Raw genomic sequence first — 23,295 nt, 5'->3', positions numbered from 1 at the left:
CTTTCTCCTTCTTTAATAGTGGAATTTGCCTTTGAGCCCTGATTTTGTTGCATGTAACAAGTTTTGGTTTATTGGTTTTGTGGTTTTCATTCATCTAATTACTTTCTAATATTCCTCATTATTTGTTATTAATAAATTTTAGTTTGATTTAAATCTTTGACCTGTATTATTGTAGTAATAGGAAAGGCACTTTCACAGTTGAATGTTGACAATCACAGTCAAATAGAAACTTATAAATAACATATCTCAATAATCTTTTTTTTTTTTTAAGATAGAGTCATTCTGGAACCCCCTCAGTAATCTTTTATCATGTTTCCTCTACCTGGGGATGCTACACTTAGAGAGCAAAATAATGAAATTTGATTTTTAAAATGGCATTCCATTTCATTGACTCATTTCTTCCTTCATGCATAATAGGTCCTTGACTTCAACTATTATTTTTTGTTTGTTTTGTTTATCAAGGTAAATATAATCATTACAGTCAAACTAAAAGAGCTGGAGGAAAAAATTCTTAAAACAATCACAGTTATATGATCTTCTCACTGGATTTTTCTAATCACACAAAAATGTGTAATTAAAATTCCCAGAACCCTAAGATCAAGCCCCAGGTTGGGCTCTCTGCTCAGCAGGAGCCTGCTTCTCCCTCTGCTTGCCACTCCCCCTGCTTGTACTCTCTTTCTGAAAATAAATAAAATCTTTAAAAAAACCCAAAAAACTTAAAAAAACAAAATTGCATTGGATTATTTTTTTCAATTTGTACTGGCTAATTGACCAAAATAATTTTTAAAATAATGTGCTTGTTTGTTTGTTTGTTTATTTAGAGGGTGAAGGGGAGGGTCAGAGGGAGAGGGAAAGAGAAACTCAAGCAAACTCTGCCCTGAGCAGAGAGCTCCATGTGGGGCTTGATCTCACAACCCCAAGGTCAGACCTGAGCCAAAACTAAGAGTCACGAAGTCAACTGACTATTCCATCCAGATGCCTCTGATCAAAATAATTAAATCATATGTTTTAATGAACTTTTACATTTTTATTCTATATACATGATATGTTTCAAAATAAATAACTTCCTATTGTAATTTCCAAATGAAACCTGTTTGCACATTATAATAAGAGAATCCCTTACAGAATATCTCCACAGAAAACTTAAAAGAATTTTAACCATGATTAGACTCTAGAGTGTTGTTTAAGCCTTGATTCAATTAGAATCCCAATGTAATTTTTAAATGGATGATTGAATTCTCTTCATTTATCCTGCATTTAGTGAACTTTCATAATTTTATTTTTATTTGCCTTTTCCCCCTGTGTATTACAGGAATAATTGCTTAGAGGGCAGGACCTAATTAATTAAAATTTTCAAAGAATAATATGAACACTTCATTTATATTCTGATTATTTAAAGACCAATTAGAAAGTCCTTTTTGTTTTCATGCTCTGGGGAAAATGTCTAAAACAGAGAACATTTTAATGATTAACGAAAGTATAATTTATAAATTATTTATGATAATTGGTTAAGTTACATTTTCTTCCTGTGATCATTTTTAACATTACTTTTATAGAATGAAGGAGTTTATAAGTTACATATAGGAATAAATATGAGTTTATTAGTTATATATAGAAATGAATATGTTTATTAATAATTAACTGATGCTGATTGACTATAGTAGCTTTTTTTAACACTAATATAATCTTTGAATATACTTCCAGTTAATTAATATTTTATATAGATATGTATTTAATTGGAATTTCAGCTTTTTAAAGTAATTGTGTTAATGCCTATTGTAATTTCAGGTATATTATTGATAGTGGAAGGTGAGCTTATAGATTCTAATTTTAATATGTATATATAGCTCTCATGAGTTAACATTTTAAATGGAGTATGTGAAAATGCCAAAATAATCCTACTTATAGCTATATATCTGTGAGTTGTATTAAAGAGTGATGGTAGGGTATCTTCTGAAAAGGAAAGTTAAATAATAAAATGTTTGCTTTTTCTCCAAAATATCTACAAATGCGATGGACTGGGTGGTTTAAACAACAGAAATGTATTTCCCACAGTTCTTAAACCTTGGAATTTAAAATTCAAGATGTCATTGTGGTCAGATTCTGATGAGGACTCTCTTCCAGGCTTGATGGGTTGTCTTCTTGGCGTGTCCTCACATGGTGAAGAGGGATCTCTGTCACCGCCTTGTCTTCTTTATAATATAAAGGCACCTGCCCTATCTGATTAAAACTCTGCTCCCCCATGACTTCATTTAACCTTTATCACCTTCTCACAGACTCTATTTCTAAATATAGTCATTGTGTTTGGAATTAGATGTTCAACAAGTAAATTTGGGGCCAGGGGTGAGGGCACATAATTCAGTCTATAGCATAAATAGGACTAAGTTAGCCTTGGTTATTCAGTGTTATTTTGCTCATAATATCTTTCTTTTTTTTCCTTTTTTCCTTCCTTTCCTTTCCGTCCCCTTCCCTTTCCTCCTCTTTTCTCTTTTCCCTTCCCTTTACATTCCTTTTTTTCTGTTTCCTTTTGTTTCCTTTCCTTCCCTTCCCTTCTCTTCTTTCCTTTCCTTTCCTTTCATTTCCTCCTCTTTATCTCTCTTTCCTTACTTCCATCTGTCAATCTTTCTGTCTTTATCTTTCTTTACAGGATTCTCTTGAGAATCAAGAATCTTGAGAATTCAATACAATTATTTTTAAAAATTGCTTGGAATATTTTTGGAAAATGTATATAATATAGTATTTTACATAACCAGTATTATTTTTATTATGTCAGTAGACTTGAAATGTGCTATATCTTCTATGAAAAGTGGCAGATAAAAATGACTCACATTGTCCAAAAAGAATAAAACTGGTAACATTTTAGTTTTCCTTCAGATCGCATTTATGATTATGTGAATTATTTTTTATATGGTACAGATCACTGCTCTCATGATGATTATGATGATGAAGATAATTAAAATAGTATCAAATATATGGTAAGAATTATATGTATAGGTTATATGTAAAATATTTTACATAGATCATCTTATCCAATATTTCTACTACTCTGACTTATGTTTATTATACCATTTTTTGCTTTAGAAAGTTTAAGAAACTATTTTAAGGTCCCATATCTAGAAAAATAGAAGACCCTTGGGAAGAACATTACTTTCTACCAAAGGTTATGTCCTTAACCACTTGTTACACTGCCTATCTAAGAAGATTTCTGAGTTAAAATTGATACTTTGGGTTACATTACCTTTATGGTTATCATATATGTTGTGATCCAGTAATGTTTGGATAATTGCATATTTGAGGATAAATGAGCAGTAGATGAATTTGCTGTTATACTACATAGCTTTCATTTAATAAAATGTTCAGACATTATGTTTGAAAGACAAAAAATAGGATAATTCTATAACTTACTTCAAGAAGATACATAATCTTTAAAACTCACAGAGAATTGATATAGTATATTAAATTCAAATCAAGAAGGGAGTTGTGTTTCACCTAGCAGGTATTTGGAAACAGCATTGGTTCCATAATTACAGCCAAAAAAACCCAAAACAAAACAAATAAAAAACAAACAAACAAACAAAAAAAAACAAAACAAACAAACAAACAAGACCAAACAAAAAAAATAAATAAAACTGTTTTTAACCCATTAGCGAATTGGGATCACATGGCAAACAAGCAGCTTGAATTCTATGGGAAAATTTACTGCCATCAAGGAGAGACAGAACTGGAACCCTGTGTCATGTGGCAGAACACAAGCGGAAGGAATACAGGGCACCATAGAAGGGATCTAGGCCACCATAGGAGCAAGGTAAGAGGAATTCAGATAAACTTAAGCCAATTGCTAATGGCAGAGTGTGAGCTAACATAGAAACTCTGGAACCACAGACATAAGTGAAGTTAAAACATCTTGACAGTCTCCTTACCCAGAATCGCCACTAGGTACTTAAAAGCAATATTGTGGGCACAGAAGAATTCAGAGAATGGTTCCCTAGGTGGTGAGGCTTGCAGGAGAGAGTGCAAGAAATATTGAACATTCCTCCTTTATCCTCAGACTTTTCTTCCCTGCAGAAGGAACTTTTGGAGAAGGATGGAACTGTTCTATATCTTTATATTGGTAATGGTTATGTGATTGCATACATTTTTCAAAACAGAATTCTGTACTGTGCAGGGTCGATTCACTCTTTGTAAATGATACCTGAATAAGCCTGTCTTACCCACACCATAAATTTGAAGCAAGTTGTTAGTTCAGTGTGGATCTGTGGTTTAAAGTACATGGGTCAAGTTATAACATCTATATACAAGAAAATCATTTTATTTATTACAAACATAGTGAAAGATTAAGTACTCTGATTATATTTATAGAAAAGCAATAAATGATGTCATAAATATTTAGAAGACTAAGCACTATTTGTGCTGCTCCTTCCTTTTAAATGTCCATGTAACTGGCATCTCATCACATATTAAATTGTCAACAGTTTTTTTTTTTTTAATGCACTGAGTTGGCATAAACCTTTGGCCCAGAAATAAAAGTAATTATTTGTAGTTTATCCAATCAATTTTATTTAGTTAACATTGTATTTTCCTACCAAGATGCAGTTCTCAGTGTTAGTAATTATATTCTCTAAAAATCACATATTTTTCTTATGTTGAAACTGATACATTTTAAAACTAAGTAACATTAAAATGATAGCCCCTGAATTTATAATCAGAGATAATATAAAAAGAAAGTTAAAGTTTACAAATAACAAAAGTAGGTTAATGAACAGGAGTCTGAGGAATACATTTTTTCTCTTTGTACAGTTGATAAGAGGGTCCATTAAGTTGTCTTCTAAACTTAACATAACAGTTAAATATTTTGTCTTGTATTGGACTTTGTTTCCCACTTGAGAAATATGATATTGGGCTTGATTTTTGATATGCTTTTGTGCAATTTATTATATAACTACTTATACTCTTATATACTACTTATACTAAGTATAAGTATATTACTTGTACTCTGTTGTTGCTTATAATAAATGCATATTTGGAATATAAATAGATTTTGTTACTATTTTGAATTTGCCAGTATTTTATGAATTTGGGATGTTTAACTGTGGATGTTAGGCTGCTTCAACAAATACCATAGATTGGGCAGGTTAAACAACAGAGAAATTTATTTTCTCACTGTTTTGGCGGCTTGCAAGTCCAAGATCAAGGTGCTAGCAGATGAAGTGAAGACCCTCTTCTTGGCTTGCAGATGATCACCTCTTTTCTGTGTCCTCATATGGTGGAGAAAGGGAAAGTTCTTATCTCTCTTTATATTATGAAGGTAGTAAGTCCCATCTCGGGAGTATCATCCTCATGACCTCACATAAATCTAATTGTCCTCCAAAGTCCTCACCTATAAGTATCATCATATTGGGGGTTAGGGCTTGTACATTTGAATTTTAACGGGAATATAATCAGTTAAAAACTCTCTTTCTCTCTCTTATTTATCCATCGTCTATCTTATAGGCCTTGACCTGTATACTTCTCTAATTATGTTCTTAGTTCTCCTAACTTTTATTTATAGCAGGTGTTCTCAACTAAATCACCATGCATCATTGTGTTTATTTTCTACCTTCATCTGCTTGTGAGTGAAAATCAGGATTCTGTCTCTATCACTTTGCCAAAATTATTTTTGTGAATGTAACAAAAGACTTTCTTATTACCAAAGTCTTAAAATTTCTGCTTTCATGTTAATTGGATACACAGAAGCATTTGATGTAATTCACTCCCTCTTTCTGGAAACACATTATATTTTCCTCAGTTACTTTATAGATGTCTTCACTTTTTTGGGGGGGGGGCGCTTAATTTCTTCCTCTTCAACTGATTACTAAAACTCTAAGATTCATTCCTGAGACCTCTTTCCTTTAATTAAATTTTTTATTGGACATACTTGTAGATTCTAGGAAATCTATAGGAAATAAAACCAAGAGGTCCTTCACATGTAGTTGGTATTTCTTGTTTGCTACCTCAGCAACAAATCTTGGATACATGAGACAAAAAAACAAAAACAAATGCAAAATGGATACCTGCTGCCGTGCTGTTGCATGAGTCTGGAGATGGTTAGCTGGTCTTCCAGATTTGTCATGTTCGTTTTGTAAATAATGTTCAGGGTTTAAGTTATTCCTAGAGGAGAAATCAAGAAATGTGGAGCTATTACATATTCCCAGAAGTCCAAGTCTAATCCTCTTTTTTAACATTAAAGAAATTATTGATAGACTATATATTAAAATGGTTTTAACTTCATGGTGAAATGAGTAGAAAACTGTTCCAAAAAATAGAAATGGAAGGAAAACTCCCAGACTCACTTTACAAGAACCAGCACTACCTTGATCCCCAAACCAAAGACCCAATCAGAAAGGAGAATTACAGACCAATATCCCTGATGAACATGGATGCAAAAATTCTCACCAAATACTAGCCAATAGGACCAAGAGTCCATTAAAAGGATTATTCACCATAACGAAGTGGGATTCATTCCTGGGCTGCAAGGTTGGTTCAACATACACAAATCAATGTAATACAATAGATTAATAAGAGAAAGAACAAGAACCATATGATACTCTCAATAGATGCTGATAAAGCATTTGACAAAGAACAGCATCCTTTCTTGATCAAAACTCTTCACAGTGTAGAGATAGAGGACACAAAGTTGTAATCAACAAGACAGTGTGGTGTTGGCACAAAAACAGACACATAAATCAGTGAAACAGAATAGAGAGCCTTGAAATTGACCCTCAACTCTATGGTCAACTAGTCTTTGACAAAGCAGGAAAGAATGTCCAATGGAAAAAAGACAGTCTCTTTTCAAGAAATGATGTTGGGAAAATTGGACAGCCACATGCAGAAGAATGAAACTGGATCATTTCCTTACACCAAACACAATAATAGACTCAAAGCAGATGAAAGACCCCAATATGAAACAGGACTCCATCAGAATCCTTGAGGAGAACACAGACAGCAACCTCTTCAACCATAACCACAGCAATTTCTTTCTAAAAACATCATCAAAGGAAGCAAGGGCAAAAATGAACTTTTGGGACTTCATCAAGATAAAGCTTTTGCACAGCAAAGGAAACAGCCAACAAAATCAAAAGATGATGACAGAATGGAGAAGATATTTGCAAATGACTTATCATAGAAAGGGCTAGTATCCAAAATCTATAGAGAATTTATCAAACTCAGCATACCAAGAACAAATAATCCAGTGAAGAAAGAGCAGAAGACATGAAGAGACATTTCTGCAAAGAAGACATCCAAGTGGCCAACAGACACATAAAAAAGTGCTCAACATCACTCTGCATCAGGAAAATACAAATCAAAACTACAATGAGATACCACCTCACATCAGTCAGAATGGCTAAAATTAACAAGTCAGGAAATAACAGATCTTGGTGAGGGTGTGGAGAAAGGGGAACCCTTCTACACTGTTGATGGGAATGCAAGCTAGTACAGCCACTTGGAAAACAGTGTGGAGGTTCCTCAAAAAGTTGAAAATAGAGCCACTTTAGGGCCCAGCAATTGCATTACTGGGAATTTACCCTAAAGATACAAATATAGTGATCCAAAGAAGCACACACAACCGAATGTTTATAGCAGCAATGTCCACAATAGCCAAACTGTGAAAAGAACCTAGATGTCCATCAACAGATGAATGGATAAAGAAAAGGTTATTTATGTATGTATATGGATACTATGCAGCCATCGAAAAACCCCAAATCTTGCCATTTCCAATGACGTGGATGGAACCATAGGGTATTATGCTAAGCATTATATGCTAAGAGAAAGACAGTGATCATATGATCTCTTTGATATGAGGAATTTGAGAGGCAGGACAGAGGGAAAAAATAAAAGAAGATGGGACCAGGATGGGAGACAAACCATAAAAGACTCTTAATCTCAGGAAACAAACTAAGGGTTGCCAGGAGGATGGCAGGGGGAGGCATAAGGTAGCTGGGTTATAGACATTGGGGAGGGTATGTGCTATGGTGAGTGCTGTGAATTATGTAAGACTGATGATTCACAGACCTCTACCCCTGAAGCTAATAATACATTATATGTAAATAAGTAAATAAAACAAAAAAATCCTGACTCATTGGTTGTCCTTATCCTTCCAAATCTGCCCCTGTTGCCACATTTCTCCATTCTCCTCTTGTTAAATGGTATGCTGTGAACCCATTGTTCAAGCCTAATTGAAGTTCAGTCTGTCTCCCTTTTGTCTTTCCATCTGAACTCTTGTCTTATTATTCCAAGTCACCATTTTCTAATATTATCTGTTAAATTGTTGGTGTGATCAACCATTCTCTGAAGAGCAATAGTGCACTCTTTTAAAATGTAAATTGGGCTATGCTGTATATTTGGTTAGAATTCTCCAATGGGTTAAAAATCACCTTGGAGCTAAAGTAAAATAATATGCACTGCTTACATTGAAATTTTTACTATCTGATGTTTTTCCAACAGAATGACCTCATTTCCTCTCAATATCCACTCTGTCTTCTTTCTGTTCCCCCAGCCTTTCAAACTCATATCCATCGTAAGAGCCTTATGTACTTTATCTTTTGGTTTTCAGGGATCTTATTTCTTCCTTTTAAAAGATGTCAGCACAAATGTGATCTCCTCAGAGAGGTCTTTTTCTGACATAAAAGTTTGAAAGTACCCCTGTTCTGCCTGTCTATCTCTATCCAGTTGTCCTGACTTATTTTCTTTGTAATGTTTGTTATTACCTGAAATAACCTTAACAGTTATTGTATATTTCCTACTAAAGACGAAGCTTTATAAATTGCTATTTCCTTGTCTGGTTACCTTACCTTATTATCCACAATGCTTAAAATAAACCCTGGCAATTCATAGGAACTCTCCAAGTATTGATAAATTAATTAGTATAAAATACATACATGCTTTGATATTCAGTTTTATTTGTTAACTCATTCATCCTGAAATACCTGTTACTCTGTAAAGGTATTTTGTACATGTGATTCATACATAAAACCAGCTGATTTAAAGGAAATAAGATTATAGTGAATAATCTGGATGGGCACAATCTAAGAGTTAAGATGCCCTAAGAGCAGAAATAAGATCTCCCTAAAGAAAAAATTTCACTTTGGACTGTAGTCTGAGCTCCTGCCCGTTTCCAACCTGCTCTTCTGTAACCTGCATTAAGTTATTCAGAATTGTCTAGCCAGGCACAATTACGAAAAGTAATTCCTTGCAGTAAGTCCTTCTCTCTCTTCTCTCTCCCTTTCCTCCCAGCACACCTCCCTCTTTTCTCCTTCTCTGCCCCATCACTCTCTTGCCCTCTTTCTCTCTCTTCTTTCTCTAATATACTGGTTCTGCTTCTCTGATATAACCCTGACTGATACATATGCATACATATAAATTAATTAGTTATGCTATCTATTCAATTTTCTCAAAGTAGACCATATGAAATGCATTATAAAATTGTGCTAATTACTAGAAATTCTAGGGGCACCTGGGTGGCTCAGTGGGTTAAAGCCTCTGCCTTCGGCTCAGGTCATGATCCCAGGGTCCTGGGATCAAGCCCCACATTGGGCTCTCTGCTCAGCAGGGAGCCTGCTTCCCTTCCTTTCTCTGCCTGCCTCTCTGCCTATTTGTGACCTCTGTCAAATAAAGAAATAAAATCTAAAAAATAAATAAATAAATAAAATTCTATAGTTGTACACCATGGAAATGAAAGCAGTATTGTTTTGCCTTTTTAGGGTATAAGCACTTTTTTTTTTCCTTAGGATAAAAAAGTAAAATTAATATGTAATCACACAAATTTTACAATAAGGTGAATTTTCTAATTTCTTCTTTGATAAAATGAATTAAAATGGGAACAAAATATGAAAAGGAAATTGAGTAATAAAAAAAAGTTTAGATAGGTAAGTGTATATAATAAAATTTATGTTTTTGTTAGGCACACAGTATTTCTTGCTTGCTGATTTTTTAAAGAGGGGGATTGTGCATTACACACACACATATATGTGGGATTTAAGTATAGCCCTCTACATTTGATTTAACTGTAATTAACATTATAGTAAAAAGTAAACAAAAATCTTAATTAAGTCTGTTAAATTACAAATACAGAAAATGAAGAGCTATTTTCTCTCATCAATCCCAGAAAATAGATGATCATGGATTTATCTTACGGCACAGGTCATTGTTCCCAGAAACTGAGAAGAAAGAGTTGTGATAAATTCAATTAATATAGCAGCCACATAGACTGAATAAAAATGTAAAAATACAGAATTCAAAGATATCAAATAAGGGTATTTAAGATGTTTATAAGTATAAAAAATTAAAAGAAAAGAAATGCAACTACTAATATAAACATTTTATCCATAGTTTTCCAAAGTGAAACATAACCAATAAAATGATCCATCAACATCTGTTGTTTTCTGTGTTGTTAATTTTAGCCATTTTGACAGGTGTGAGGTGATATCTCATTATACTTTTGATTTGTTTTTCCCTAATGAAGAATGATGTTGAGCATCTTTTCATGTGTCTGTTAGCTATCTGTGTGTCTTCTTTGGAAAAATGTCTATTCATGTCTTCTGCCTATTTCTTAATTGGATTATTTGTTTTTTGGATGTAGGTTTAATAAGTTATTTATAGATTTTGGATATTAACCCTTTAACAGGTGTCATTTGCAAATATCTTCTCCCATTCTGTAGTTTGTTTTTTAGTTTTGTTGATTATTTCCTTCACTGTGTGGAAGATTTTTATCTTTTTTTAAAAATGTAATTTAATTGATTTTTTTTCAGTGATCCATAATTCATTGTTTATGTACCACACCCAGTGCTCCACGCAATACGTGCCCTCTTTAATACCCACCACCAGGCTCACCCAATCCCCCACCTGCACCCCTCCAAAATCTTCAGTTTGTTTCTCAGATTCTACAGTCTCTCATGGTTTGTCTCTCCCTTTGATTTCCCCTAACTCACTTCTCTTCTCCATCTACCAATGGCCTCTGTATTATTCCTTATGTTCCACAAGTGAAACCATATGATATTTGAATCTCTCTGCTTGACTATTTTTTTTTTATCACAACTACTTTAATGAATAAAAGTAAAACACAACATAATAACTAGGAAAATATTTTAAATTTTTGCATTTATTTCCAGTTAAAATCTTTTTACAATGTATGTATGAATAGGAAACTGATACCTTTCTATCTCTACCTCCCCATAATGATTTTGCTTAAAAAAACAAAAAAATTTGAAACTGGCATGCTAGAAGGATTTGTATTGATAGATGGTGAAAAATTTTTGCTGCTTTATGCCAGAAATCAAGAGAAACTAATAATCCCGTTTCAAAATGCACTTAAAGAAGAGTAATTGAAACAGATCATATCTTTGTGCCATTCTTCAGATTATTTTACTTGAATTGTTTTGTAAATTGAATCCAGCTTGTGGAATCACCTAGTCATGAGTTTGCTGATTTTACCAAACTAATTTATTAGGTTAAATTTGCTTAACATTTATTAGATTAAATTCACTTAAAAAATAGCTGGCTTTTTCTGAAAATTTTATTAAAATATATAGGAAAGGGCTTTATTGTAACTAAAAGTGCCCAAGTATAATAGGTACCATGTTATAACAGTAAATATTTACAATATATTTTAGGGAAAAAATGACAACACTCAGATTAAATGCAGAAAAGAAAACATCACATTTTTATCACTTGATATTTCCATTGATTCTTCATGGTCTGCAATTGTAAAAGAATCTCAAATGTTTAGATTTCTATCTATTCCAGGAGATTCGTGTTGAAATTTTTTTTCGCCATTAGAAACTGTGATTCTCTATGGGACCTTTTTAGCTTTGCACGCCGATTTTGGAACCAGATCTGGATTCCGTCTTCCTCTAGATTCAATTTTCGAGCTAAGTCTTCTCTGATGTCAATACCAGGATAGCAGTTAACTCTAAAGACATTTTCTAACACTTCAATCTGGTTTTGAGTAAAAGCAGTTCTGGGTCTCTGGCCTCGATACCAACTCAGCTCTCTTTTCAACGAAAGTCTTTCTGAGCCTGAAAAGTAATTTTCGTATTTCAGAAATCTTTCTTCTGGCACTGGGTGATCCACAGTACAAGGGAAGGATATCCCATTGGGAAGGCTTGGGATATGCACACGTAGGTTAACATCTTTTCCTGAGGAGCCGCAGGTGTCGGCCCAGGGCCTGTGGGGTTTCATTGAGGGAACACAGTCTTTCTTCTGGTCCAGTCCTAAAATGCTCTCAATGGAAAAGGAGCAGGGCGAGGGTTTGCTTTCCCCAAGCTGAGCACCTTCCGGAAGACTGGGAGCCATCCTCGAGTGGGTTGCCCGGAACGACAGCTCTGGCCTTTCCCTGCCTCTTGGCTGGCTCTGCCCCATGTGTCTCTGCTTGACTTTTTCACTCAGCATAATCTCCTCCCACCCCATCCATGGGGGTGGAAAACAAAAGTTTTCCTTCTGTTTCTATTTTTTGAAACAGCTTCAGGAGAATAGGTATAATTTCTTCTTTGAATGTTTGTTAGAATTCTCCAGGTAATCTTTTGGGTCTTTGGCTCTTGTTTTTTGGGAGGTTTTGGTCACTGCTTCAATCTTGTTACTAGATATTGGTCTATACAGGTTGTCAGTTTCTTCTTGATTTTGTTTTGGAAGTTTATAGGTTTCCAGAAATGCATCCATTTCATCTAGGTTACTTAACTTATTGGTGTATAACTGTTGATTATAATTTCTGATGATTGTTTCTATTTCCTTGGTGTTAGTCATGAGCTCTCCCTTTTCATTCATAATTTTATTAATTTGGGTCTTCTCTTTTTTCTTTTGGATTAGTTTGGCCAGTGGTTTATCAACCTTATTAATTCCTTCAAAAAACCAGCTTCTAGTTTCATTGATGTGTTCTGCTGTGTCTCTAGTTTCTATTTCATTAATCTCTGCTCTAATCTTGATTATTTCCCTTCTTGTGTGTGGGATTGGCTTAATTTGTTATTGATTCTCCTGTTCTTTAAGGTATAAAGAGAGCTGATGTATTCTGGATTTTTCAATTTTTTTGAGGGAGGCTTGGAGATCTATGTATTTCCCCCTTAAGACTGCCTTTGCTGTGTCCCATAGGTTTTGGACTGATGTGTCTTCATTCCCATTGTTTTTCATGAATTGTTAAAGTACTTCTTTGATCCAAACATGCTTGGGCAGGGTGGTCTTTAGTTTCCAAGTGTTTGAATTACTTCCAAAATTTTCTTGTGGTTGAGTTTCAGTTTCAAAGCATTGTGGTCTGAGAATATGCAGGAAATAATCTCAGTCTTATAGTAGTGGTTGAACCCTGATTTGTGACCCATTATGTGGTCTGTTCTGGAGGATGTTCCATGTGCCTTTGAGAAGAATGAGTATTCTTTTGTTTTAGGGTGGAATGTTCTGTATATATCTATGAGGTCCATCTGGTCCAATGCATCATTCAATGCTCTTATTTCTTTATTGATTTCCTGCTTGGGTGATCTGTCTATTACAAGAGTGGGATATTAAGATCCTCTACTATTAATGTATTCATATCAATGTGACTCTTTATCTTGATTAACAGTTGCGTTATGTAGTTGGCTGCTCCCGTGTTGGGGTCATACATATTTTCAACTGTTAGATCTTGTTGGTGGATAGCTGCTTTAAGAATGATGTAGTATTCTTCCATATCTCTGAGTACAGTCTTTAGTTTGAAATCTGATTTATCTGATATGAGAATCACTACCCCACCTTTCTTTGAGGCACAGTGGCATGAAAGATGCATCTCCATCCCTTCACTTTCAGTCTGGATGTATACTTAGATTCCAAATGGGTCTCTTGTAGACAACATATGGACAAGTCCTGCCATTTTATTTAATCTGCAACCCTGTGTCATTTTGTGGGGGAGTGTTTAGGCCATTCACTTAGAGAATTATTATTGAGAGATATGTTTTTATTGACATCATGTTACCTGTGAAGTCCTTGTTTCTATAGATTGTCTCTGTAAATTTCTGTTATGTCACTCTTGGGTTCTTTCTGCTTTAGTAGAACTCCTCTTAATATTTCTTGTAGTGCTGGCTTGGTGGTCACACACTCTTAAACCTTCCTGGTCTTGGAAGCTCTTTATCTCTCCATCCATTTTGAATGTCAACCTTGCTGGATAAAGTATTCTTGGCTGCATGTCTTCTCTATTAATGCCCTGAATATATCTTGCCAGCCCTTTCTGGCTTGCCAGGTTTCTATGGACAGGTCTGACATTATTCTAATGGACTTTCTTCTGTAGTAAAGGTGACTCTTTCCCACTAGCTGCCTTCATATGCTCTTGTCTAAAATTATGATTCGTGAGTCTCACAATTAAGTGTTTTGAGGTTGTTCTAGATTTGTTGATCTTGGAGGTGTATTCACTTACCTCTAGGATACAACGCTGGTTCCATTCCCCAGATTGGGAAAATTTTCATCCAGAATTTGTTCAACTATGTCTTCCAATCTTCTCTCTTTCTCTACCTCCTCAGGGATCCCAACAATTCTGATGTTGAAATGTTTCATGGAGTCATTTATTTCTCTAATTATGTTTTCATGGCTTCTATGTTGTTTCTTCCATGCCTCCTCCTGATCCTTTTTCTCTATCAGTTTGTTTTCTAGATAACTAATTCTATCTTCTGCCTTGGTTACCCTAGCTGTTAGATTATTTAGATTAGATTGGATATCAGTAATTTTGGTGAGAGATGGTTGAGGGGATGTATAGCTGAATATATCATCCGCAATCCAGGCAAAGTGCACCCTGGAACGGTCCTGAGTAATCAGAAGTTACTACCAAAAAGAAAGGAAAAAACAAATAAATAAAAAGAGTGAGAAAGAGAGAGAAAAAAAGAAGACCAAGCTGGAATGGGCCCCAAAAGTAAGATTTATAAGGAAAATAAACAAAAATTGACAAACAAAAAGACCGACAAAAGTAAATGACAAGAAAAGAAAAAAGAACCTAGCAAAAATGAACCTCAAGGATGGGATTTATATAATACCAGAGCAAAACAAATACACAGAAACACTGAGAGAAGAAAAAGATTGGTTTTAAATCCTGGATGTGGATGAGAAGGTTATTTTGATTCTTCCTGGGTATATCTTGATATCTTTGTTAATGGACTCAACTCTCCAGAGATAACGGGAGATTAAAATTGGTTTATATATAGGGATATTTTTGTTTGGGGGAAGAGGATTACCTTGAAGCTTATATCTATATGAAATAGCAAAATAGAAAAGAAAAAGAGAAACACAGGTATATGTATGAGAAAAGTTGAAGTTAAAAGGTTATTATGGAATTTGTTGTATTGAACATCTTGTTGTATTGGTTAATAGGTTAGTAAAATTAAAAAGAACAAGAATAGTGAGAACGATTTAAAAATAAAAGTTGTATCTCTGAAATATACAGGTTTTAGGGCAATACCGGGAGCTTAATATATTGTTTTCCCCTGATACTGGGATTTTACAGTTTTATGGGGTCCCTGTGGTGGTTGTCCTTTAGTTCTTTTGGCTGGCTTTCTGCGGGAGGGGACTGTGGTGTGGTTTTTCTAAGTTTTTCTTCCTTGGGTTGAGTTCTCCTGCACTCTATCAAGGGGCTGGACTCTGAAAACCGGTTTTCAGGCTTTTGTTCTCTGGAGGTTTTTGTTCCTTGGCAACTTTTTGCAGCTTTTTGGAGGTTTAGTGGAAAGCAAACTGCACCCAGACATCTGTCTCAGAGAGAAGCCTCAGTCAGCTCCCCTCTGAGTGGTCCAGAACACAGACGTCCCCCCTCTGCAAACTCTGCTGAGCTGCGCGACCTCTCTCAGGCAGTGCACATCCCCAGCCACTGTCTCAGGGTTCACCCAAAGCGCCCGCTTGTCTCTGCACCCTTGTGCCACTAAAACTATGAAACATATTGTTCCAGGGAGCCTGCTTCCGGTGGCTGCCTTTGCCAGGACTGCTGTCTGGGGTCCAGATTTCAGGTTATGCAGGTGGCCACCAGGGCTTTGCAACCAGAGATAGTGCTGAATTCCTTTGGGCCTGGGCTGGGAGAGTCCAGACCTTTGGCCAGTCCTAGAGACCACCGACTAGTGTCTGCATGGAGCTTTCTAAGGTGTGGACAGGGACTGGGTCAGAAACTGGTCACACAGTGTGTGCAGAACACAAGATTTCTAGGGAGTGTGGGCTGGCGCCGTCACCAGACTCCCTCATGCAGGGGCAGGAGTGCACCCAGCCAAGCGGTGGTACAAGCTTTGCAAGCCCAGCGGCTCCGCTGCGTTCTCTCTGGCAGAGGTGGTTGCCAGCGGTGGCCATCCTGGGTCCATGTGCTTAGGCCCATGCCTGTGACCCTCCAATTCCACCCTTTGCCCCTTAATATCTTTTGCTCTTTTTGAGTGCTTGTAACCAGACTCAAAGTCACTGCTGGTCCACAATCACGGGGCAGTTTTGTATTAGGTTATTACTTTGCAGTGGGTCACTTATGGTGGCTCCCTCCCCCTTCTCTTTATCCTCTGATATCAGCCCAACCATTCCCAGTCTGCTTTACCTCTCCACTGGTGTCTTCTGCCCCCATAGAGACAGAATTGTATCCTACATCTCAGGCTGCTTTCATGGGTGTTCAGAGTGTTCTGGTAGATAATTAGCTCAAATAGGGGACCGGTTGAAACAGGGTTTCCTACTTCTATGCCATCTTGCCCCTCTCTCTGGAAGGTTTTTATCTTGATGAAGTCCCAATAATGAGATGATACCCTATGTAGAAAACCTGAAAGACTCCACTAAAAAATTTCTAGAGCTGATACATGAATTTAATAAGTCACAGCATACAAAATTAATTTATAGAAATCTGTTGCATTTCTATACACCAACAATGAAACAGCAGAAAGAGACATCAAAGGATCAATCCCATTTACAACCGCACCAAAATCCATAGGTACCTAGGAATAAACTTAACCAAAAAGGTAGTAGATCTCTTACCTGAAAATTGTAGAATACTTATAAAAGAAATTGAAGGAAACATGAAGAAATGGAAAAACATTCCATGATCTTTGATTAGAAGAACAAATATTGTTAAAACACATTTATTTCCTAAAGAAATCTACACATTTAATGCAATCTCTATCAAAATACCACCAACATTTTTCACAGAACTAGAAGAAACAGTCCTTAAACTTTGTATAGAACCACAAAACCCTCTGAATATCCAAAGCAATCTTGAAAAGCAAAGCTGAAGGAATCACAATTCTGGACTTCAAGTTATATTACAGAATTGTAGTGATCAAGACAGTATGGTAGTGGCAAAAAAATAGACACATAGATCAGTGGTACAGAATAGAAACCCAGAAAAGGACCCATAACCAAATGGTCAACTAATCTTCAAAAAAGCAGGAAAGATTATCCAATGGAAAAAAAAGACAATCTCTTCCACAAATACTTTTGGGAAAACTGGAATGAAACATGTAGAGGAATGAAACTGGACCACTTTCTTATACCAAAATTAATTCAAAATAGATGAAAAGACTCAGATGTGAAATAGGAAATCATTAAATTCCTAGAGGGGAACACAGGCAGTGACCTTTTTGACCTCAGGCTTAGCAACTTATTACTGGATATGTCTCCAGAGGCAAGGGAAACAAAATTTTAAATCCTAATGGATCTGAAACATTGATAGCTCTGCCACTATTTGGTTGTGAAATTATTTGTTTGTTTGCTTTTTTCCCCCTGTGGAATATTCTAATAACAGAAAGAATCCTAAAATAGACTGAGTTTTATCTTATTCCTAGCTGTCTAGATCATATAGTAACAACTATTTATTCTCTTGGGAATGTAGATAATAATGCCAGTAGTAATCATTACACCTCGTTTTGCATATTAAGTCGGTATCCAGAAGACCTCAAAATAATAAAAACATTCTTCTAACTTCCAATTGACACCAATAGTTTATCTTCTGTTGAAAACATTCTTTTGTGGGGCACCTGGGTGGCGTAGGTGTTAAGCATCTGCCTTTGGCTCATGTCATGATTCCAGGGACCTGGGATCAAGCCCCACACAGGGCTTCCTTCTCCACAGGAAGCCTGCTTCTCCCTCTCACACTCCCCCTGTTTGTGTTCCCTCTCTTGCTGTCTGTCTGTCAAATAAATAAATAAAATCTTAAAAACAATTAACAAAACATTCTTTGGGGAGCATTTTGGCAAATAGATGAATAAGACTTGGGCCTGGAAAGTTTAGGTGTTAAAACAGAAGACGTGGTGATCCAATTCAACAAATACTCAAAGAATACCATTGTCTCAAATACCACAAATTCATGGATATAAAAGCGAGAAGAGATCTTTCTGAAGGATGTAAAGAAACTCCGGTATGTTACCTTGCATTCAACTACATTTTCATGAGTTCAGTGCAGTATTGAGATTGATTTTTTTTTCAAACTTTATCATTTCACCCTGAAGCCTTTACAGTATCAGTCGCCTTTATACTGTCCAAGAGCAGCTGTCACTTCACTCACCAGATAACTACATCTGATAACTGCAGTGACTGTTTCAACAGATTGAGTGCCATAGGCCAGCTGATATCTTTCCTGGCATAATAATGATCTTCATTTAGTTCAAACTCAGGTTAGTTATACACTCAGATTCTTACTTCCTTGAAGTTAAGTTACCTGCACACATTCCTGGTGAGAAGTCTTTATTAAGTGAAAGACACAGAGAGTGAATATGGGTCACCTTAGTCACCCCAGCCAAGTTCAGCTAACCCCCAGAGAAGTGAGTAAAACTTCTTGCAGTATACCACAGATATTTAGGGATTGTCTGTTATGCACTTGAGAGTAGATAACTGATTCAGCCATCGTGTCTAGAGGTAGAAAAATTTTATTTTATTTTATTTTATTTTTAAAGATTTATTTATTTATTTGACAGAGAGAGATTACAAGTAGGCAGAGAGGCAGGCAGAGAGAGAGAGGAGGAAGCAGGCTCCCTGCTGAGCAGAGAGCCCGATGCGGGACTCGATCCCAGGACCCTGAGATCATGACCTGAGCCGAAGGCAGCGGCTTAACCCACTGAGCCACCCAGGCGCCCCAAGAGGTAGAAAAATTTTAAATGTTTTAGGACTTTTTTAGTAGGGAAGCAGAGTTCTATGGAATAGAAATATAATTGATTAAAAAAAGGAATACTGATCTAAATTTGCTATTTAGACACATTTTCTCTGAATATTAATGTATTTATGGAAAATACTGAGAGTTTGAAATGGATAATTCTTTATGGGTAATTAATGATTAACTACTTTTTTATATAGACATTTTAAAGTAAATACTTGCATTTTTTGAAATTTGCAGAAAGCAAGTTAGTGTGGCTACAACATATAACATCAACATAAGGTCACAGAGTATAATACAGGTTGTTGTTATCATTAATTTCAAACTGCATCAAAAGAGAAATAATAGGTACATGCTTATTTCATTAGAGTGCTTTAAAAATTCTATGTATATGTTTACTTTTATATTCTATTGTATTTCTATCTTACTGGATACCTGAAAATAATGTTTTATTTTTAAATGTCAATTTTTGTAACATGTTAAATATTACACGCTTTGTAGCAGTGCCTGTGTGGCTCAGTTGGTTAAGCATCTGACTCTTGGTTTTAGTTCAGGTCCTGATTTCATGGGTTGTAGAATCAAGCCCTGCACTGGGCTCCATACCCTATGGGGAGTCTGCTTGAGGAGTCTCTCCTTCTGCCCCCCCCCCCAACCAAATAAATAAATAAATAAATCTTTAAAAAAATTCTCCTCACATTTATTTAGACTTATAACAAACTTTGTGCCAACTTAAAAATGTGTGAATATTTTCAAAATTCTTTTAGGAGTTTGTGAGTATAGAAGTTTGAAGGCCACTCAGTTGGGGTATTTCTAAACCTTTTCTTTCTTTTCTTATTTGCAAGATTTATGGCTTTATAGAATAGTGCAAGTGTTATTTTTTTTTCTTTTATTTGTTGAGCTAGTTAATTTCAAAAGATTTTATTATTTACTGGAGAGAGCAAGAGAGAGAGAGAGAGAGCACATTAGCGGTAGAGCGCGACAGAGGGAGAGTTGAAAAGCAGACTCCCCTCATCAGGGAACCCAGTGCTGGACTCAATCCCAGGAACCCAGAGCCATGACCTGATCTGAAGGCAGACACTTAACTGACTAAACCGCCAAGGCACCCCAGTTTTGTTTTGTTTTGTTTTGAGAACATGTGATTTCCATTACTACCTAGAAAGAGCCTACATATGTTTAATTTTTTTAGACTTAATGGTTTTAGTTTGCTTTTCTCTATTAATACTAAATTTTCATGTATCAGGAAAACCATTGCTCTATCAAAATTTGTCCATTTAAATTAGCTCAATTTAGAAGTAGCATCCATGATGTAAATGAAATAATAAAATTTCATAGAAATCATGGACTATTAGGATCTTATACTTAACCTAAGCCATTTTTCTTTTTATACAGAGCAAAATTCCATTTTATGGAATCCATTATTCAAGAATTGTATGAATGCTCTGAGCAATGGTCATAGTGTTTACTAAATCATAGGGCAACTTTTTAAAAAATATTTTATTTACTTATTTATTTACATACTTATTTTTATTTGACAGAGAGAGATCACAAGTAGGCAGAGAGGCAGGCAGAGGGGAAGGGGGAAGCAGACCCCTGCTGAGCAGAGAGCCTGATGCAGGGCTCAATCCCAGAACCCTGGGATCATGACCTGAGCTTTAACCCACTGAGCCACCCACTTAACCCACTAAGCCACCCAGGTGCCCCAGGGCAACTTTTTCTAATGTACAGTTCCTTAAGTTTCCATAAATTTATTTATTATTAGACAGTTTTTTAAAATTTTATATATATATAATATTACATATGTTATATATATTAATTATATATATTATATATGATATATAAGTATATATTGTAAATATATAAATATTATTATGTTACGTTACCCTGCAGTACTTCATTAGTTTTAATGTAGTGTTTCATGATTCATTGTTTATGTATAACACCCAGTGCTCCATGCAAAATATGCCCTGCTTTAATATCCATCATTGGGCTAACCCATCTCCCCACCCCATCCCCTAAACCCCTCAGTTTCCAGAAGTCCATAGTCTCTCATGGCTCGTCTCCCTCTCTGATCTCCCCCTCTTCATTTTTCCCTTCCTTCTCCTTATGTCCTCCATGCTATTCCTTACGTTCCACAAATAAGTGATATGATAACTGACTTTTTATACTTGACTATTTCACAATAATTCACAAATCGTACAATATCCAAAAATATAGGATCAATTTAGACAGTAAAGTTTTGTATTAGTGGTTTCGATTTTACAGAAAGCATGCAGTAGAAATGATTCCTTATCCTATCTATCCTCTCCTTTAGTATGGGATTCTTTGTTTAATCTCTTTCATTCTCAACTGCATCAAGCAGAGCATACCAAATAGCTCCTACTGGTAAATAAGGTGCTGGTGGTGATCATTGGTCTAAAAATCATAGGTCTAAAAAATGCTAATGTCTGAAAAAATGACAGAGGAACTGAGCTGAGAGAGTCCTAGCAGAGCTGCCGGCATTCAGATGTTTGGTGGGTGAGAAATACATAGTTTCTTTTTCATAAAACATAGATTCTCTGAGGGTTATACTGATATTAGTGTGGTTTTATTAGTTTTCAATGGTTTTGCCTGAGGCTTCCATAATCATACCTCTAGTCACAGACTAGTTAAAGAGAGCCTGGATTCCAAAGGCAATGAAAGAGACCATGCATATCAATAAGTAGTTGAGCCCTAGGCTTATCAACTACACTGTTACCTATGCATGGAGAACTTCTTGTGACCTGCCAGAAATCAGTTCTTCCTAATGGGAGGGCCAGATTTTGTAAGCCTGTCATATAGAGAAAACAAGTTCCCAACTAATGCTATACCTAGAAGTGGTAAATCAACACGTGTTTAAAGAGGTCTGTTAGGAGAATATACAACTATAAACACTGATAAAATAAGACAAAATCATATTAATACCTCAATAAATTGAGATTTTTCTTTATGTATATATGTATACCTATATATATAGCTACATATATTTGTGGATATGTGTGTGCATGTTTGTGTAAGTTAATCCTTTTTCTACTTGTCTGTTCCTTGAATGTTTCCTGCAAATATTAGGAAATATACAACAAAAGTCTAATTCATTTAAAATATATTTAAAAAGTGTTTTATAAAATTTATGAATTTAACATTTTCTATAAAATATGACTTTATAATAGTAATATTTATGTGATAAAACTGTCATAAGAATTGTCCATTTTTCTATTATTTCCTTGTTACTTGGATGAGAATACTATTGTCTAATGTAGGACATGTTTAATTTTCATTCCCACCACAGGCAGATTTGCCATGGAACATGGGACTAGACCAAGGGTACAAGACTCTAAAAGCTTTAAGTTCCCATAAATTCTCTCAGTTTTCTTATCATCTCCAAGGTCATAATTATTCAGAAAGTTAAGTAATATCTTACCTGAGGGATTGATAGAGATCATATTGTCTACTCACTTTAATACTGAAAGGTTTACTTTCTTATGAAATTAGAAACTTCCACAAAGACTAAAACCAACTGAAGTGATGTATTCAAGCCTAAGTTAATAAAAATGCCCTACAGCTATGATCTGTGATTGGAGTCTGATGGGAATTGAATGTGTCACTTTACACTCTATTGCAGTACTCACATCTTTTGAATTTTTAAAGTTAAAACAAAACCTAGCCTAAAACTTTACATTTGAATGTCAGTAGAAGACATTTTAAATATTTTATAACCATGTGAAATTTCAGATTTCTATATAAAGTGAGACAAAGCTTTTAAACAAAATAATTTTTAGCTAATTTATTGTTGTTTTAACCAGTTATCAAGAAAGATAAGCTTTCATGTTTTAAATTAAATGGTCATTACTCCTAAAAAAAAAAAAACAAAACAAAACTCTCCCTATGAATTTTCCCAATAACAATAATGTAAAGAGCCATACAAATATGTAATTAGAACTTTTTTCTTGCTTATTCAATTATCTAATCTACAGGTAGTTTCTGATTGTCGACTACTTCCAGGCACTATTTAGAGTGTTTTGAATATAGCAGGGCAAAAAGAAAAAAAGTTCCTTCTAGAAGGAAAAACAAGTGAGACATCCTGTCAAAGTCAGAGGAATAACAGAAGATTTAGATGAAGGAAAGAAAGCAATGTGGTATAGGGTCTTAGAAGCAGGGAGTACGGGCGAGTCATGTACGGCCTTCAGGTTTAATGTAAGGACTTT

At 35.3% G+C, this 23,295-nt stretch overlaps 1 protein-coding gene across 1 annotated transcript; it reads right to left on the bottom strand.

Moving 5' to 3' along the window:
• Positions 1 to 11,769: 11,769 nt before the first annotated feature.
• LOC101676600 (homeobox expressed in ES cells 1-like) lies at positions 11,770 to 12,327 on the bottom strand. The gene has a single exon (XM_013057199.2). It carries the CDS (start codon positions 12,325 to 12,327, stop codon positions 11,770 to 11,772), a length of 558 nt encoding a protein of 185 aa, XP_012912653.1.
• Positions 12,328 to 23,295: the final 10,968 nt, after the last annotated feature.

Source organism: Mustela putorius, unplaced genomic scaffold (genome assembly GCF_011764305.1).
Source record: "Mustela putorius furo isolate JIRA1106 unplaced genomic scaffold, ASM1176430v1.1 tig00003974_pilon_pilon_pilon, whole genome shotgun sequence".
Lineage (NCBI taxonomy): Eukaryota > Metazoa > Chordata > Mammalia > Carnivora > Mustelidae > Mustela > Mustela putorius.
Note: the sequence above shows the minus strand (reverse complement) of the source record. Positions and strands in the feature narration are given on the sequence as shown.